This window comes from Triturus cristatus, chromosome 7, assembly GCF_964204655.1.
Source record: "Triturus cristatus chromosome 7, aTriCri1.1, whole genome shotgun sequence".
NCBI classification, from domain to species: Eukaryota; Metazoa; Chordata; class Amphibia; order Caudata; family Salamandridae; genus Triturus; species Triturus cristatus.
Genome location: NC_140590.1, coordinates 299,852,170 through 299,872,293, shown reverse-complemented (window position 1 = coordinate 299,872,293; position 20,124 = coordinate 299,852,170). Strand labels below are relative to the sequence as shown.

General features: G+C 46.6%; 1 protein-coding gene and 1 long non-coding RNA gene across 3 annotated transcripts in view; one reads left to right on the top strand and one right to left on the bottom strand.

Annotated features, from left to right (window-relative positions):
- Positions 1-20,124, top strand: part of LOC146809490 (dickkopf-related protein 3-like) — a 1,194,695-nt gene that overhangs the window by 174,480 nt on the left and 1,000,091 nt on the right. Inside the window, exon 2 of the mRNA XM_085616337.1 lies at positions 19,803-19,940. Within this exon, the coding sequence (XP_085472463.1) occupies positions 19,803-19,940 (138 nt within the window). The remainder of the gene's footprint in view (positions 1-19,802; positions 19,941-20,124) is intronic.
- Positions 1-20,124, bottom strand: part of LOC146809494 (uncharacterized) — a 481,565-nt gene that overhangs the window by 295,041 nt on the left and 166,400 nt on the right. The gene's annotated exons all lie outside the window — the stretch shown is intronic.

The window sequence follows — 20,124 nt, the reverse complement described above, 5'->3', positions numbered from 1 at the left end:
ATCAGCACCTCAGGGGTTATGGCCGAGAATAATGTTCAGTGAATTTCATGCTCTGACTGGTTGAAAGCCGTGAATTGTGAGTGCATTGTGAGTGCAGCATCTGAAGATAAAACACTGGTTGAAAGCCGTGAATTGTGAGTGCATTGTGAGTGCAGCATCTGAAGATAAAACTCCTCCCCCCCCACCCCCCCCCGTCGTGTGTGTCAGCCCGGCTGAAATAGCTTCCTGGGCACACACACAGCCGAGTACTTCACAGGTCTTTAAAAAGACCATTTACTTGTTAATGAGGCTGTGTTGTTTTTTACCCCTTCTTAGAGCCCCTGCAGCTCCACTATGCATATTGCTGGAAGAGTCCGCCCCCCCCACAATATTTTTAGTAGCCCCTCTCCCCCGAAATGTGGCTCTAGTTGCGCCTCTGCATGGGGTCCTTGTGCCGTTAAAGAATACATTCCACTTGTCATCTTCACATGGCATCCGAGCATGCACACATCAATGTGCATGCTCTCACTGCAGTCCAAGAAAAACAAGCATTGGTATAGCCAATAGGTCTCGCCTTTGGGACCTTATAAGTGTTTGGCCATGCAACAGTTGATGTTGTTGCACCAAGGATATTGCGCTGCATAACTAAATACTTATAAGGTCCCAAAAGCGCAACCTATTGGCTATGCCAATGCTTGTTTTATCTGCCAGGGTGCCCTTAGACTAACGCATACACATGGTTGTTACCTTCCACAACTTTTTAACTATTACGAGGATGCCAAAAAAAGGCTTCATTGATACATCAAAGTGCTTCCTTCAACTGTGGGATCTAAAAGGATACGGTTCAGTTTTTAAGGCTAGAAAAGTGATAAAACGGTCCTGTTAGAATTGGTTGTCATCCCAGGAGAAGATGAGATAACCTACCTACGTAACCTTCTGTCCTCCTTATTTCAGTGAATATGCAATAACAATACAATAGTGTGATGAAGTGAAGTATGATGTAACATGTCGCATAATATGCTACACCAACAGCATAAGATGAGAGATTTGTACTTCTATGGGCAAAGCCAACGACCACTCAAAGTACATCCTAAAGAATTGGTAACGATACGTAATGCAGACAGCTGCACTGCCAAGCCACACCGGAAAACATGGACTCGACAATGAGGTTAAAAAAGCTTTAATTATCAAGAACCTACAAGCTATTATCTGCTCCACCCATTTGTTCCTGCACTTTAAGCCACTTAGTTATTCAATGTGTTGAACAGGCTACAAAAATGTACCCTACAGATCCCTAGGCCTTTGCTATATTATGTATGCCTGTCAGCTTCTGCATTTTACCCGAGAGCATCCCCATTTGAAAATCTCTTGGTTCTTCACATCAATCTAACTCACTTTCATTTCTGCTCATAAAACCTCTTTAAATCCTACCGGCACTGACGCACCAGCAAAAAACTCAAGAGTTCTCATGACAATCCAATCAGTACCCATAACACCACAGGGGACCCATCACAAGTGGTGCAAGAAAAAAAACACCAGTAATTCTGCACTATTGCAACTTTTCCCTCTGAGGGAAAGGAATTACCAAGGAAATTTGTGTTTTTGCTTCATGTTGGTTTGCTATCTACTGACAGGGCGGAACTAGCCGTAGCGGGCATTGGCAATCCCCCGGTCGGCCGCATGGGTGGGGGCCGGTTTTGGGCCCTTGGGGGCCGTTTTTGTTACAGGGCTGTTTTTGCAGCATAGCTGCAAAAACGGCCCTGTAAAAAATCGGCCGAAAACCGGCCCTGGCAAAGAGCTCGGCCGCACCCCCAAACCTCCAGGGGGGCGGCCGAGCACTTTACCAGGGCCGGTTTTCGTTCCCAGTCCGGCCCTGTCTACTGATATATTCCATCATGTTTTACTTGGCGAAATGTTTCCATTGGAATCTCATCACGTGCATTATCATCGCATTTGAGGTAATGCAAATTCACACAAACTCCTGTTTTCAGGCAAATAGTTACCACAACCAAGACTGCAATGAGTGCCACAAGCTTCATCTCAACACAGCCCATATCACGCCAGTATTGCACGAGACAACTTGAATGAGCATCAATGCATGAGGCTCTCAAACACTTCAGCTTTACAGCCTGCTTTAATAAGAAAACGAGGGCTCGTCTGTCCAAGGCAGGAGGCCCGTGGTTTGTGTTCCTGTATTCACAACTAAAAGATTTTACACTGAGACTTCTCTTTCGAAGAGACGCACAGCCAGGCTATTAATGGGAACGTTGGTGCACAAACGAGTGCAGCTTCCTCATGGTAGCCAGGAGCATCAAACAAAAATTCAAATTTTCAGATGGTAACCACCACCAGTGATGTTTACTGTCAAGCTCACCAATCATGAGAAACCCACCCGAGCCGCTGTTGTAGAAAACAATGCATTTGGGAGTAGAGTTCATAGGACAATCCCTGAAGACAGCCAGAAGTGAACTTGGCTGCCAGCACCAGAATCTCTTTTGGAACTCCTAGAAACCAGTAAACAAGGCCCAACCTTTGTCCACGATTATCCATCACCTACAGAACTTCCACAAAAAACAAATTTGAAAGCACTTGTCAAACAACCTCCGCTGCCTTAGGTTGGTAATGCGGTGTGATTATTCAAGTCAGCACCCTCGCGTCTTTAGAACGAGTCTTAATGGCCACCAGAAAACGCTGGAGTAAACAGCGCAGGCGTGAGATTAGAGTGCCAAGGGGCACATCTACATTTGGGTTTGGTAAAATTCTTCTCTCCTAAAATCTCCACAAAGAAAACGGAGAAACGATTTTTATTTATGCAAAATGCACAAGGCCAATATCTTGCCTGGAAACTGAAAGCAAGGGCATAACTTTCATATAAAATAAAGAGATACCAGCACGACTTGGAGGAAAATGTCTCAGTCGTGGCTGATATTAGTTTCGCTGCTCCACAAGATATTTTCTACTCAACCCAGTCTTCACAGAGAACAAGCATTAGCTGCGTGGTCGTGCAACTGACACGGTCGCGCGGCTGTGAAAGTGATCGCGATCACCAGCTGGTGCCGGGAGCAGCAGCAGCCAGCGGGAGGAGCGGGACGCGCTCTGTGGTGGGGGAGGAGCGTTAAAGCGCGTGCTTGGGAGAGTTAAAAAAAAAAAAAAGGAGGCAAGTCTGGCGAGTGGTGTGTGATGTGCGCGCACCATGATGAGAGAGGAAAGCCAGATGGCGCCTATGCTCGTCATTGTGCGCGTAACCGCACACTCTATGCCAGCCAAAAAGCTGTGGTCTGACTTTTTAAAGCCCGTTTACTAAATGTCTCGCAGAGCAGCGCATACGCTGGCTCAGGCGAGACCTAAAAAAAGAAAACGGACTACCTCTGCGAGGCCCGAAAATAGAGCCCGATAGAGACCCGTTTCGAGGCCCCCTGAAAATAACTGCTGGTGCTCAGACCCGGACAGACCTGCCCACTTAAAGCCCTGCCCGTGCCTTATTTCGTCTGTTTTACTTCCCCGTCTTATATTGGTTTTGGGTTTGGGCGTACCTGGCACAAAAGCTCGGTAAATATTCCACCCATAGTTCACTGATTCGAATAAGGATCGGGCTGACTCAGCCTTTCATCATCCATGACAGGTTGGGAGAGGATGTGGTCCGTCGGCTAGACTGTCCACTTTGGTGCTGGAAACTAGGATTTGAGACTCGGGGTCGCGTTCACATCCTTTGATTCTGGGCAAATCACTTAATATCCCCGTGCCTGAATGTGTAACGGAACCGGGTCGAGTTTGCGCTATATAAAATTTGCAAAAAAATAAATTAAAGTTGATACAACCCAGTAGGGTAATCGAAATACCAGTGTTTACAGAGCTACTAATCCGCCCGACAGTGGAAGCAAGTTTGTAGCGGTATACAAATGACTGTAAAACTAGGGTGTGTGTGTGTGTGTGTAGTGGTGGAGGGTTCGGCCTCCGGTTATATAACTCAGTCAACTGGTGTAAAAGAAGAAACATAGCGCTTACATGTTTACATTGAGCACTAGGATGTACTTTACAATTACTAACACAGCTCCTGCAGTGATCCTCAGTGCGCGGGGTTTTAGGAGTGGGCATCTACCCGGGTGTGGCATCCCTCGGGGGAACTAGACCGCATTTGTGTCACAGACTACAGAGAAAGAGCTGAAGGTACTTGCTCACCCCCAGGGCTTTAAGTGGGATGAAAAATCTGGGGGGGTGGGGGGGCATCCCTCAAAGAGGTGTGGTCAATGTGATTAAGGGCGTGGCTTAAAAACACAAGCTAAAAATATGTGTTTAGCACAGTGTGCCGCCCGACTTGTATTTTGCTGTTCCTGTCATTGCGTCCAGATATATGATACAAGTCACATCATACGTACAAGTCAGGACTATTGCATTTGTCAAAGGTTGCTAGTTGCATAAGATAGATAAGCAGCAACTATGGCTTGTATATAATATTGAAAAAACTTCCACTTAAAGCCCTGGTGACACCAGACAATGTTGCTGCTCCTGGGTTTCAAAAAGAAGAGAAATCCAGAGAGAAAATTACTCTTTAAAGGATTTCCCTTCTTCTACAACGCTCACCACGCGCACATCGATGTGCCTGCTGTCACTGCAGTCTGAAAAAAAAACGAACCGCCTGTGCCAGGGCAAAAAACAGAGCCCGATAGAGACCTGTTTCGAGGTCTCCTTTAAAAAACTGCTGGTGCTCAGACCCGGTGAGACCCGGCCATCTTAAAGCCTTGCTCGCCCCTCTTACAATGCCTCAAGCCTCCCCAAACTCCACCAATAACTGACTGGCGAGTCGATTCCATCACCCCAACAGGGGGTGAATAGTTGGCCCCTTCAGACACAGCTTCCATCACTTTGTACTTCCCTGAGTATGATGTGATGGCTTTGCATAGCTCTTTCAGTCCTTCCTTGATATATCATCAGTGCGCTGTCTTCATCTGGAAGTTCCTTTGTGCTTAACAGCCAGAGCCAACCTTTTACAGTGACTGTTTATTAGCGCGTGATTGTATGATTTTTGGCAGTCAAAAGTCTTTTTTCGGCTGTATACCAGCCATAAAAGAGTGCATCATGAAAAATATTTCAGACAAAATTAGAAATAAAAATACAGACATCTAATAATAAATCCATGACAGTAGCAGTTTCAGTTATTTAAATATCAATATCATAAGCAGTTAATTCCACAAAGAAACATCTTAATACCTGAGCACAAGATATAAATGAGATCATAAAATCAATTTCCAACAATGTCCTGTAGCTGAACAGCCGAGGAGATATACCTGTAGATCATTAGACAGGTAAATTAATCTTTTAAAAGCTGGAGGTGATATAATGCAGCCTAACACTTTCTTATATTTAACAATATTAAAAGGGGTATTAAAATAGAATGCCTTGGATTAGTATAAAGTGTACAAAAAACATAAAATGTAAGGTGCTCTGGACTGACTCTGAGTTACATGGGCATAGGTCCAGTTTGGCATTACAATATACATTGCATGGATATGAGACCAAAAAATATGAGATGCCAAACCTGAACCTTATGAGACAAAACAATTTGGCGTGTGTGAAGTAGAAAGAAAGGTAAGCCTCAATGCCTGGAGTACACACTAACAGTGAGTGTTCTAAAACCCTCTTTTTTGTCGTCTCCAGATTTCCTCTGGTCAAGTGAGAGTATTTTAAAAATCTCTTTTCAGGTTTACTTTTGCCTCCTTTTTGAAAAAATAGGAACTATTATCACAGTTCTCCAGGAATCAGGGGGGCCCTGGGACACGTAACAACTTAGAATGTTTGTTAACAATGGAAGCCACAGAGGTGGGTTGGCTAAAAACAGGTCCGCAGGCACATCATCGGGGCCGGAGGCCTTATTCTTCAGGGTCTGAATTAGGGCCCTTTCTACCTCATATAGTGTCGGGTGTGCCAAAGTTGAGACCCCATAATTAAGTTTGGCACTAAGGTGAGGCTCACTATTAAGTTTGTATAGACCAGAGAAGTGTTCTACCCAGGTTTCAGGCATTATTGTGGCATCAATATTACCATTGTTGGAAATTTTGAAATAATCCTGGTTGAGAATTTGCCAGAATAGTCTAGAATCTTTACTCTGGCACGCTGCATGAAGTTGTTCCCAAGCTTCTTGTCTAATTTCTAACTTGCGTCTCTCTAGTGCCTGTTTATATTCAATACGTGATTGGTTTACCTTCAATTTATCTTGAGGTCTTGCCTTTAATGTCTCAATTAATGTATTATGAAAATGTGTACAATCACTGTTGAACCCCTTTTTTTTACACCGGAGTCTTATATTATGGTTATAAGTTTGTAAGGTGTTAACAGTCTCAGTTATTGCCGCAAAAGATGTTAACATGGCTGGAGGGTTTATGCTATCTTCCAGAGAGTCTAAGACTTGTCCCAAATTAGATGTTATAATTTGTCGTAAGACAAGATCGGGGTTTGTAGCGGACCACTTACGTAGTAATCCCTTATTTTTAGGTCTCGCTTGACGTGGGCTGCGCACATGCGCAGTCTCGCTGGCGAGATTTAACGTTTTGTGGTATTTTCTGTAAAGGGCTTTAAGCCCCGTCTCTTTTCCATTGGCCGGCATCACCGTTTATGCTAAACGGTGGCCAGCCATTGGAAAAGAGCTGTTCATGATGTTTTTTCTTCGGCTTTTTGAGCTGTCCCATTTGGACGGGCTCGTCTGACTTCCGTGCGTCGTGAAAGCTTTCTTATCTTTATGGGGCCATGTGTTTCAAACACATGGCCCCATAAAGACAAGAAAGCTTTCACAACGGACGAAAGTGAAAGCGGGCCGTGCTTGTTTGGGAGTGAACTGAGTGCCCACGTTTTCTGTATTGCGATTGACTTGGTTTGTTTCTGTGTGTTCCTCTGATGTCTATCACTTAAACTATATGTGTGACAATACTGTGAGTGTTCTACTGAACATGAACCACAATCAGCCATGACTACTGTTTGTCTACATTGCTGCTCTCCCGGCGGGCTGGGATGAATCAGTGCCATAACTTGGCGAGTCGTTTTCTTCTGGTGTCAAATATGCTTGGCGAGTGTTATTTGGCCAGCGCGTCCCCCGTGGTTCTGCACATCTGGGTAGAGAGCCGTGCACCTGTGCAAAGCATGCATCAGACTTGCCTTGGAGGCTGCGCGCCTGAGTGCTTCAGTCAGCTCAGTTGGACTGGTGTCACCCAGCAGCCACCGCAGCTTTGGGGCATGCTACGCATCTCACAAACAGCAGTGCATAAATGAGGCCGATCCTAGAGAGCAGCGCGTGGGGTAACTGAGGCTCTCTCCCTGCCAAGGTCCTGTGTGGCCTTTCCGTGGTGCTGATGGGATGCGCGCACGCGATCCTTAACGGTGCAGTTGAGTGCGTGGCCCCGCCGACCGAAGCGCCTGCGCACCTGGCTTCCCGGACAATGTTTTCATGAATGAAATCCAATCACCAATCTATAAATAGACGCGATGCGGTGATGTCAGGAGGTGAGAGTCTGCTGCCTCTGTTCCACGAGAGCCGCCTCTCAGCTCCGGGAGCCGAGGGCCACAGGGGCAGCGCCCTGAGATACCGGACAGCGCTGCCGCCTAGCGGAGCCGGGACCATGGGAGCTCACTGGGCCTTCTTGCTAAGTTCTGCGGCCGCCACCTAGCACCGCAAGGGCCCTTCTTCAGAGCGCCGGGGCTGTGAGGACGGGCTGCCGCCAGCACGCACTTGGTAGGTTGTTTCTTCCTTGTCATGCAAAGCTGTCAAAGTTGCAAAGGAATGGGAGGGTCGCGGGGGTCCTTCAGATTTACAAAGGCGGGTCATTGCTTGTCTCTTTGAAATGCATTTGACTTGGTGATTTCAGAGACAGCACCAGTCATAACAAAATGAATCCAGAACCAATGTGCACAGTGAACCCCCTCCCCAATTTAGAGCCATTTGAGGACTGTGATTATTACCCCATAATGTAAAACGGGTGGCAGTCCTTCGTGCCCTCACTGACATCCACAGCCTGCTCTCAGCAGATGTGATGATGCCCCTGGTCCCCTGAGTATCATCATCCCTCCCTTCTTTTGCCTTCGGTCACAGAGCGCTGAGTGCTGCTGACTGAACGAGACGCTCTCGGCGCTAAGCGCCCTCCTTTGATGCTCTGAAGCTGGAAGTAATGCCAAAGCGCTTAGCAGGTGATCCGTTATCTTTCATGCTGGGGGAAAATAAACAGAGCCATCAAAGCTGCTGTAATGCGTCTTGTGTGGATGCGCTAGGCATAATTCGATGGTTTAATTAAACACTTGCCCGGAGATGATTTTCCAAACTTGCACAACAGAGTGTTTGTGTTTCTGGTGCGGGAAGGTGTAAACAACGGGCTCGTCTTTGGCTCTGAGAGTGGAGTTTACAAAGAAGCCTCGCGTTGGAGGGCTTGCTGGTGCTTCTGCGGGTTGCTGTGACAACAACTGCAGGCAGCCGTGAGGGTACGGCAATTGCGGCCCACATTTTGTAACAGGTTTGATTAAATTATGAGGTAAGAAAAGATACATTATTTGGTATAATTTGGCATATGCTGTAGCACTTTAGAAGGCGACCAATTTAACTTTATAAGTGTTTGCCACTGCGACGTACAACAAGCGGCCTATCTTAGTAACTTTTGTTCTGTTTAAGTTGGAAACATTTTTTGTTTAAATGTTCAAATTTTGCAGCAGCTGGGTTATATGTGGTGAGTGTGGTGAATGCATAATTGCACCCAAAGCAAAATGTAATTCCAGTACCCATAGGCATATGCAATATGTGTTTGTAGCTGCTTTTTCTGTCAACTTCTGCACACTGTGTGATTAAAGGCCTAGTGCTTACAATCAACACTGTGCACCTTTGGACAGGTGTGTATAGTAAGCACAGCATGGGCAGTGGGCACAGTGTGTATAGTGAGCACAGCATGGCCAACTGGGCACAGTGTGTATAGTGAGTACAGCATTGGCAGTGGGCACAGCGTGTATAGTGAGCAGAGTATGAACACTGGGCACTGATGCATATGATGAGCATAGTATGGGCAATGGGCACTGTGTGTATAGTGAGAACAGCATGGGCAGTGGGCACAGCGTGTATAGTGAGCAGAGTCTGGGCACTGGTGTATATGATGAGTATAGTATGGGCAATGGGCACAGCTTGTATAGTGAGTAGGCTTGGAAATGAAATTCCGCTCCGCCCGCAGAGTTTTTCCACTCCATGCTCCGCATAGCATTCAGAGTTCCTGAAAAATTCCACTCCCCATGGCGGAGTGAAGTTATTATTTATTTATTTAGAGGTTTATATAGCGCGAACTAGACCCGAAGATATCAGGTATCAGAGCGCTTTACATGAGCACCAGTTGCGTTACAGACAGACACATTAATTTTTGTTGGGCACGGGGAGATTAAGTGATTTGCCCAGAATCACAGGATGTCGAGTGTCATTGCCGAGACTCGAACACGGTTCCTCAGCTTCGCAGTTGACCGCTCTAACCAATGATAGTTGGCAAGCATGAGCGAGGAAAATCTTACTCCAGACCAACTCCCGGCGAGATTTCTCAACGCAGGCGGTCGCGGATGGCCGCGACCGCTCACATTGAGAAACGTTCCGTTCACATTGAAGAAGCTGCCGCTCGAGTAGAACATCTACTAGAGAAGCAGCACTCTCTTGCACATGGTGCCGTTCACGCTGATTTTACAGCGCAGGACAAACAGCTGGCGCAAAAAACAATCAGTACGAACAACACAACCTAATGCCCTCCACCACTTGCGGAACTCCGCGTAGCGTGGCAGAGTTTTTTGGTCACTTTGCGGAGTTCCGCAAGCAGAACTCCCGCAAACTCCGCCCAGGCCTAGTGAGCACAGTATGGACACTGGGCACTGGTGTATATAGTGAGCACAGTATGGGCAATGGGCTCAGTGTATATAGTGTGCACAGTTTAGAACAAGCATTAAAAATGCAATAGGTCTCGCCTTTCATTAAGTTAAAGCCATTTGCTTTGCTATACAATACCATTAGCAAAGCAAATGGCTTTAACTTAATGAAAGGCGAGACCTATTGCATTTTCAATGCTTGTTAACATAAGTTATTGGGCATGATTTAACAGGTGTAGTTTGGTTAATAGTTTGAGTCTCTAGCTCCAGTGATAAAGGGTAATGGTCACTAAAACAGACATTATGTATGATAAAAATCACAGTTTGTGGATTGGAAAAAGCAATAAAATCAATTCATGTATCTTTGCCTCTCCCAACATATGAGACTAGTACAATGCCATCTGTTTTGATAAGGTCAAGAGTAAGCGAAAGAGAGAATTGTGACAATAAAGAGTTACAAATATTCCCACAGGGTTGATAAAAATGGCAACCACCTTCACTGCCCCCTTGCACTAAATTATATGCAGACTGTTTTGATGGGGGGCATAATTTACAATTGAAGTCACCCCCCAAAGGACTACAACATCCATGTCTATCTCCTGAATGTGTTTACACAGTGTATTTTCCAGTTCTTGGGCAATATCTGTATTTTTAATATTAAAATTATTGTGATAAAAGTTAACAAGAATCAGGCTCAGCTCATGCTAGAGCACCATCTCACATGTTACCAAGCACTCTGCCTCCAGGATTGTTAAGGCCTGCCATAGGAGTGGCTGATAGGTACACATGTGTCTATAAATAAGGTAGATATAGGTATACTATACCTAAGCAAGGGGTGATTACACGACCATGCCCCAGCTGAGTAATCAGCCAGTTGTGTCTGATTGGAAGGCCAGACCAGGGGTGGCATAATACATGCTGCAGCCCCTGGGAGGCCTAGGGTCCACCTATGCCCTGGGTACCTAGGGTACACTGTACAGGGTCCAATAAGGTGATCCTTACCAATTGGTTATGTACCTAGGGTACATGGAGTCCATTTTAAAGAGAGAGCAGACAGCCTGAGACCCTGAATGGCAGGATCTCAGGCCAACTAAGTCGAAAAACCAGCTAGACACTAGGCAAAAAGTTGGGGGTAACCATAGTCAGATATCCACCTTCCTACACAGTGGGATCCTGGGAGGAAGGCGGGTCATCTCTAGAAAGCAGGGTACAATCTTTCATATAGTGGGCCAAGGACAATGGGAAGAGTCATTCTTGAATTTCAGGCCATCTGGCGGCAATCAGTCACCACACTAGACTAAGGGGCCAGTCCGACCCCACCAAATCCTTCTTGATTAGAGCAGCATTAAAAGGTTGGGACAGAAGTGAACCAAGGGCACCTGACAATCGTTCCCCCATAGACTTCAAGACCCTGCAGGGGATGCTAGACAGGGTGCACAAGGCTACCCACTCAGTGTTTGAGGCAGCATTATTTGCTGCCACCTTCAGCCTGGCTTTCTTCGGGCCCTCAGAATTTGTGAGCTAGTGGCTAGATCTAAGTACGTTAGATCAGGGGTGGCTTTGAAGATTCAGGATGCAGTGCTCTCGGGGGCTTCCCTCAAAATAACTCTAAGAAGATCGAAGACGACCAGTCCGGGGAGGGAAGGGTGTTCTGGCTACACAGTCTGGGTGATGCCAGGTATTGCCCAGTGGGCCTGTTGGCCGCCTATCTGGCCCAGTGCCCGGCAGTAGAAGGTTATCTTCTTTTGCATGCAGATTGCACGCCCCTTACAAAGTTCCAGGTGGAACACATAATGCACGCATGCCTGGCGTTGTCAGGCAACATTGATCCGGGCAAGCGCTCCTGCAGTCATTCTTTCTGCATAGGGGCAGCAACAACAGCATTTAAGGAAGGCTTGCCAGCAGAAGGTATCAAACAAGTGGGGCGATGGGAATCCCAATGTTTCAAGAGATACATACGGCCATGAGCCCACGAACATTAACTTTGTTTCACACCGGAGTCCCGGTGACTGGCAGAAGTGTGTTGTGGAGTGTAATTGTGCTGTGGTGTCAATAAACGTTTTTGCAACATCACAATTCTTTATTTGCCAGGAACAGAGGTCTGGGTGATTGGCCATTCTGGCGTCTTGAGACTGGCACAGTGGGCTGAAAGCAGGAAGTGGAGGCATGACTTTCCCAACACCGAGATAATCTGGCTGGGGCACCCAGGCATGCGATAGAATGGGTTGATGGGCAAACTTCAGCAGACACTGGGGGAAGGCACTCATCCTCCCAAAGTTCTAGTTATACATCTGGGGGGGAACGACCTGACTGCCTTGGGGAAAAGGACATTGCTTCTAAACATGAAGACCACAATGTGCAAATTAAGCAACCTGTTGGGTACATGTTAACTTTGGTGGTCCGAGATCACCCCCGGCTCCTGTGGCATGGAGTTAGTCAGGGGAGGCAATGGAGGCTGCGCGCAGGAGGGTCAATGGCACTATGCGTAAATTCACCAAGCGGATTTGGCTTCATTAGACATGGGTTGCTGCACGCCAAATCCACAGGGTGTTTCGAGGACGATGGGGTACATCTCTCCAGAATAGGCATGGACTTGTTCTTGCTGGATCTGGGGGAGGCCCTAAAAATAGCAGGATGTAAGTAGGAATGCCGGCCTTGGTGGGGGGCCCTGGCTGCGACAGTCGCCACACCCGAGGCTGTGGCGGAGTTACAGGGCGATCCAGAGGCGGAAAGGTACTCAAGGGTACCCTCTTCAGGAGCACAAAGGGTGCTGAGGCCTAATATCTCCCGGAAGTCTTCGCTGTGGACCCTGAGGTGCGACGCCGCCCCGTCTGTCCTACGGGCAGTTGGAAACCTGTACAACCGGGGGCACTTGAACGTTCCGCCCCTCGTAGGGAGGGGCGTGAGTAATGGGGTGGACCGACGGTTAACCGGAAGTGGGAGGGGCTATCCCCTCACCATAACCGCTAAGCACCGATTGGCTAAGGCCACGATGCAAGTTGGCCCATTAGGTGGTAGGCCGTGAGGGGTGGCTTGCCATTGGATCGCCTGTAAGATAACCCACCATGTTGGCATAGTTGGTATGCTAATAAACCTGCAGCAATTTTCTCCACGAAAACAGTGTCTTGTCTGTTTATTTATAGGGTATGATGCTGCATGAGGGGTGATGAGTGTTGCCAATATTGGCACTATGAACTAGTGACCTATTCCTAAAATTTACAACAATGCAATCGCCTGACTGTGTACCCACCCATGAAACCCGTTCAACATTATTTACATTGTAATACAACTCATCGGTTTTTGACCAGTCCGCTGCTTTCGCCAGCCAATGTATAGTTTTATTCTTTAACTTGTTCCAATCTTCTTCCTTATTGGGTGTCAGGGATGGCACATTCTTAAGGACAATTACATAAGGAGTAACTTTGGGGGGAGAAGGAGAGTTCTCAAATTTTTCCGGAAACCAGCTAAGCAATTATTACGTTGTCTGTCAACAAGTTTGGACCTGCCATTCTCCTTTTGCCCAGATGTTATATCTGTCTGACCACCAACCAACGCACGGGCTTCATTTATCTGCGACTTGGCCGAACGTGTTGAGGTATCAATAGTGTTGACAAGACAGTCTTTTGGAGGTGGTACCAAGGAAGGAGAGGCTCCGTAAGGTACATCAAGATTAGGGGTTGGATTACATACAGTACTCGGACCAGGGGTTAATTTGGAAAGACTTGAGCCAATTAATATTTTTAGTGACACATGAATGCTGTTCAACACCCCTAAGAATGGTTCCAAATCGACTTCAGAACTACCTCCAGTGAGCTAATGAGAGGTACAAGCAGCGGTGAATCCCCTGAAGGCTCGTTATCTTTAGACCCTGCAACAAGTTCTGGGTCTAAAGCCCTTGCTGTACTCCTTATAGTGGGTGCCAGAGTTTTTTTTCGAGTTACCAGGGGCAATGCATCTTTCTTGGGCTTGCTGTATGCCTTAGATTGTTTCAACGGTGGTGGGCAGAGGGTGTCTAAAAAAAAACCTTGTTGAGTGACACTTGTATTGTTTAAATTTCTGCTTGATTCAGGAAAATAAAGGGCCGTGGCTTGGTTAGTGTTCTTCTGGTGATCACCGTCACCTGTGCACTCCAGCACTTGATCAGGCTCTCTACCTCCAGTAATGTACCAGTGTGTAGTGCTCGTTTTGTGTCCCCCAGTCTCTCCTCCACAGACTCAATAGCTCCCATTGCAGTCGTCAAGAAACTGGTAATTGTTGTAGTTAATGGGCGTTCCTTAGCAGTGGGCATAGTGGTTTTACGTTTCCACATCTCCTTACCTTTAAACAGGTGTCACGTTCAAACTAGGCAAAGGCAACGAATCTGGAATCCAGCCAAGGAACCTGGCCCAGCCCAGCCACGTCCAGTCGCGGATGGGCATAGCAGGAGTCCGCTGCCGCGTTTATGCGCCACCTGGCGCAGACAAACCGCGTTGGCGCCTCTTGGCGTTTGTAATGCTGGGAGGGGTAGTCCCGATGGGCCTGCCGGTCTGAGGCAAAGGGACAAAGTGCGTTGTGCTCCTGCTACTGACGAGAAGGGCTTTTATTTGGGAGTGTGTTCCGTGTTTGGAGGTGATTCTGGAGAGTTAGTGTGGTGGGTTGTATGAGTCAGCGTGGAAGTAAAATGAGTTCGATTTAAAATGACGGCTGCGTCTATTAAAAAGAAAAAACAACACACTCCAAACCCGAGCGCATATTAGCTGCACACCAGGCTCAAACACTGGAATTCTGGGATCTGGAGTCGTTTATATATGCTTTTTAATAAATAAGGATATTTGCACGCCTCTTCATGCTTTACGGTCGCACAAATGAGAGAGATGACCCCAAGGCCCTACTACTGCCCAATAGTGCAACATTGACAGCTGATTTCATAGTGTGCGCCACACTGATATCATCACATAGTGCGTCCCCGTCAAGCGCAATATCTTATTTAAAGCCCCTCCGAGGCGGGCACATTAAAGACCCTCAAATAGGGCCGGAGATTGTGGGTCCCGGCACAGAGGCCTCTGAAATGCAACACCACAAGTGTTTACAGCAGTACACATGTGCAAATGAGCACGCAAATGCGGGTGCCCCGATCCCAAGCCTGGCGCCCCTGGAGGGGCATGAACTGCTGCTGCAAGAGAGGAGCTCCCTGGTCCACCTGAGGGTCAAAGTTTGCAAGTGTGAGCACAGTCCGTGTAGAGATGCTGTGCTCTTCCAAGAGGTGGGGGGTTATCTCTTTTCTGGAGTGCAGCAGCTCTGCCTGCTAGGGGGCTGCGGTGCCTCTGTGGGAGAGAAGGGGGAGCCTCCGTCCACATGCCAGGGCACTCGGACCCAGACAGCTATCCTGATGTCTGTGTAACTTTCTTCAAGGGAAAGTTGGTACCATTCTATATTGGATTGTTCTATTATAACCAGGGCCACTGGAATTATGCGATTGTGCGGCCGCATTTGCCTCATAATTCATCTTCTGCAGCATAAACTGCAGAGTTTAACAAAAAAAGTTTCTAGCTCAAACGGTTCAAAAGTTAATAATAATGCAGCACACGTGTTGCAGCGCAGTGGAAGGCCCTTTGCAAAGGTTGACTGGTCACCTTTCTGCTGCTTATTCCTATATGCGGGTATTAGACTGGTACCAATGAGGTGCACCCAATGCCCAGACAGTGTTAATGTGCAAAAAGTACAAAATAATGAAGTACTAGTATTAAAAAAATGCTGCATTACGTCGCATAATTTGCCTTTTCTCAACACATAATGTACTCAACCCTGCCGCATAATTTGACCCTCTCCTACAGCATAATTCAATTGACCCTGGCAATAACCTTCCCAAGGCGCTAGGCGTGTTCCTCTTACCCACTGGACTCCCTGCCTCCTAACAAATCGATCTCCAGAATGTCGTGGTCACTGGAGATTTTCATGTAGAACTGTGCAGGGTCACTACAAACACCTAGCGTATTTATAATAATTCAAAAGGGACCTCATACATACGCACTTGTTTTATTGTTGCTATTTTGCAAAGATAGAATTGTATGAAGAGGTCACAAATTCTGGACCATTCCTGTATCTCTGCGGCGCGCCCAGAAGCCTTGCTTTTAAGCACACAGTAACTACTACCTCTAAAGATGTATTCATGAGAAGCCGAAAGTTCGGAGTGCAAAACTCTGGACTGATCTCAAAATACGGATGCCACCAGGTCTTACAGCGACGTGATTGTATTGCTACTGATGGGGTGGTCTGTTATGTTGTGTTAGCTGGTTGTATTGGTGCTAATAATCTGGTGGTCTGTCATGATGTCTTCAAAGAAGTGAGCTGGTTGGATTGCTCCTGGATGGGTAGTCTGTCATGGAATGTGCAAAGATGTGAGCTGGTTGCATTGCTGTTGGTGGCCTAGTGTGTCATGGTAACTTCAATGACGTGATCTGCTTGGATTGCTGCTGCAGAGGTGGTCTGTCATGGTGTCTTCAAGGATGTGAGCTGGTTGGAGTTCTGCTGATGCAGTGATCTGGCCTGGTGTATTTTGGTATATGAGATGGCTGGATTGATGCTGTTGGCGTGGTCTTTCATGTTCTGTGCAATGTTGTGAGCTGGATGGGTTGCTGCTGGTGGGGTGGTGTGTCATGGTGCCTTGAAGGATATGACCTGGTTGGATTGCTGCTGGTTAAGTGATCTGTCATGGTGCCTTCAAGGATATGACCTGGTTGGATTGCTGCTGGTTAGGTGATCTGTCATGGTGCTTTCAATGATATGACCTAGTTAGATTGCTGCTGGTTAGGTGATATGTCATGGTGTCTTTAAGGATGTACACTGGTTGGATTGCTGCTGAGTGGGTGGTCTGTCATGGTGCCATCTTGGATGTGAGATGGTTGGATTGCTGCTACTGGGGCAGTGTGTCATTGTATGTTCCAGGATGTAATCTGGATTGATTGCTGCTAATGGGGTGGTATGTCATGGTGTCTTCAATGATGTGAAACTGTTGTAGGATTGCTGCTGCAGAAGGAGGTCTGTCATGGTGTATTCAAGGATGTGGGCTGGTATGATGGCTGCTGCAGATGTGGTCTGTCATGGTGTGTTCAAGGATGTGAACTGGTAGGATTGCTACTGCAGAGGTGGTCTGTCATGGAATGTGCAAGGATGACTGCTAATGGAGTGATCTGGCATGGCTTATTTGTGGATATATGTGGATATAAGCTGGTTGGATTGCTGCTGATGGGGTGGTCTATCCTGGTGTCTTCAAGGGTGTGAGCTGGTTGGATTGTTGCTGATGGGGTGATCTGTCATGGTGTCTTCAAGGGTGTGACCTGGGTGGATTGTTGATGGTGGGGTGATCTGTCAACGGTGTCTTCAGGCATGCACACTGGTTGGATTGCTGCTGAGTGGGTGGTCTATTATGGAATGTGCAATGATGTGAGTTGGCTGGATTGCTGGTGATGGGGTGGTATGTCATGGTGTCTTCAAGGATGTTAGTTGGTTGGATTCTTACTAATAGGGAAATGTGGTTTGGCATATTCATGTATGTGAGCTGGCTAAATTGCTGCAGAGTGGGTCGTTAGTCTTGGAATGTGTAAGGTTGTGAGCTGGTTGGATTTCTGCTGCTGATGTAGTGTGTCCTGGCGCCTTCAAGGATACGAGCTGGTTGGATTGCTGATGGTGGGGTGGTGTGACGTGCCTTCAGGGATGTGAGCTGGTTGGATTGCTGCTGCTGAGGTGATTTGTCATGGTGTCTTCAAGGGTGTAAGCTGGTTGGATTGCTGCTGAGCAGGTGGTCTCGCATGGTGTCTTTAAGGATGTGAGCCTGTTGGGTTGGTGCTGGTGTGGTGGTGTGTGATGGTGCTTGCAAGGAAGTGAGCTGATTGGATTGCTGCTGGTGGGGTAATCTGTCATGGTGTCTTCAATTATGTAAGCTAACCCGATTGCTGCTGAGTGGGGTGGTTTTTATGGTATACACACGGATGTGAGGTGTCTGGAATGCTGCTGATGGGGTGGTATGGTATGGAAGTTGCATGAATGGGGGTTCTCTCCCCGAGCACGACTGCTCATTACCCCAACAGATGCACGATTGGCAGACTTTTGCATGTAGACGTCACTGAGAACCCGTATTTTTTATGTCGAGCCTGAGCAGCGCATACGCTGCTCTGCGGCATGCTGTATTGGAGTATGGAATTAAAGCCCCATCCACCTTCCACCCATATTTGTCATTGGCTTGTGTCATTGCTCTTCGTAAATGCTGGCTTCTGATTTGTTAATAGGCCTGTTAGTCCCTCCTTAGTACCACCTTGTCTTCATTTGTAATCTCCCATGACGAGTTGCCCTTTTACTTCAGTTGTTACACGGTATGTCTTTTTTAGTCTGTAAGCACTATTTTCTTTAATGAGTTTCTCCTACTGCAGGCACAACATGCTTTCCTGCAACATTCAGCGCTCCATGTGCGCATTAACTTTCCGAGCAGCCCGGGACTATGGCGGCCGCTTCTCTGATTAGGTCTTGCATTTACAAAAGTTTGAACTATTGGCATTGTACATGACAATGCCTTTTATCTATGTGTTAATTATCAAACAGATATATAAAAGGCATTGTCATTTACAATGCCAATAGCTTAAACTCTCGAAAATGCGCGACTTATTGCATTGCAAATGCTTGTTCTATCTTTCTCTCCTTCCCCCTTTCAGCTTTGTGCGTTTTTCTCTCTCTTTCTCTTGGTACGTCTGATGCGGAAAAATAAGTGCCAGTCCCCAAAAATAAATGTCAGTGTCCCCCACCGGCTCAAAGTAAGCACTGTTTGTGATGCTTAAACAGTACAGCTTTGCAAGAACGCCAACATTCTCTTCTTTTGGCAATCATGGGTATCATATCCTGCCTATCAAAGGCAATAAATGTATTGAAAAACTCAAGCACATTTCCTCTACCTGAAAATGTTTCTTCTGTTTGTATTGTAGCTCAGTCGGATATTTCACATCTAACACATCTATCAAATGGTTTTCCAAATATTGAAGTGATTGAGTGTGAAAAATCGAGTATAAATTGAGATACAGTACTACTGCAGCGTGAAGCTTTGGGGCAGAAAATCTCAATATGGTAACACAGAAAGGTTTTTACGTTTGCCTTTATTCTGTGGATGTAACAACTCTGTTGTTATCAGACAAGATGTCACATGTGGTTCCATATTTCAGCTTGTTTCAGCCGGATTTCTTATACAGTGAGTCAAGCTCAGCCCCAGGTTAAGTAGTTTAATGCCTTTAACATGGGTATCTGCATCATGAGATAAGAGGATGTTTTGAGGTTTTTAGGTCTCGCCTGACCCAGCGCATGCGCTGGTCTGGCGAGACTTATTGAAAGGGCTCCAAAAAGTGCTACCAGGCCTGCCTGGAGCTACAGTGCATTTGCGCGGGCGCACGCGCCGCGCTTTACCGCGAATACTTTCACTTTCGGCCCCACGGCCGCTTTGATGTTTGATTGCGATCACTTTCGAGGCCGCACGGTCGCTTGGCATTGCCAATAGGTCTCGCTTTTGGGACCTTATAAGTATTTAGTTACGCAACTGTTGCATGGCTAAACACTTATATGGTCCCAAAGGCGAGACCTATTGGCTATGCCAATGCTTGTTGTAAAGAATGGCACCAAGAAGTTAAATAGTGGCTATCAAACTTCAACCTGATTTACAATTATTATCATGGTTACGGTGTCCGGGTAGCGTGCTCCTAATGAGGGGATACTTTAGATGTTATGGATGCGACAAACCCATTAATGAGAACTGCCATTACAAGTAAGCATCTTTATTTCTTTAAATATGACTGTATGAGAGTTACTTCTGCAATTCACTGTGCAGGAATGTGTACCGTGCTCTTCTTTTTGATATGTGATATGGCTAGAAGCCTGCTTGCAATTGCATTTACATTAAGGAATACGAGTGCGTCACAGTTTTTTTTTTTAAAAATTATTTGCAGTCTGGGACTGGCAAAGAACTTGGTGAGCTTGATAACGCACTGGACTACAACCTTCTCCCACCAAACTACCATAACGAAGAAGAAGATGAGCAAAAGATTGGCAATGGCACCATCCACAGCCGTCGCAAGATTGACAAGGTAAAACCAAGGCTTGTCTGAGAGCCTCAGTGTTCGTAATTCATGATCACATACTGTACGGTTTCTAAACACTCCACTGTCAGGCTTCTAAACTGCGTGCCTATTTAAGAGTTCAAACCACCAGCATTCAGAATTGCAACTTCTATGAGAGTCACAAGGATAGTATTCCACCATTAGTAAAAAA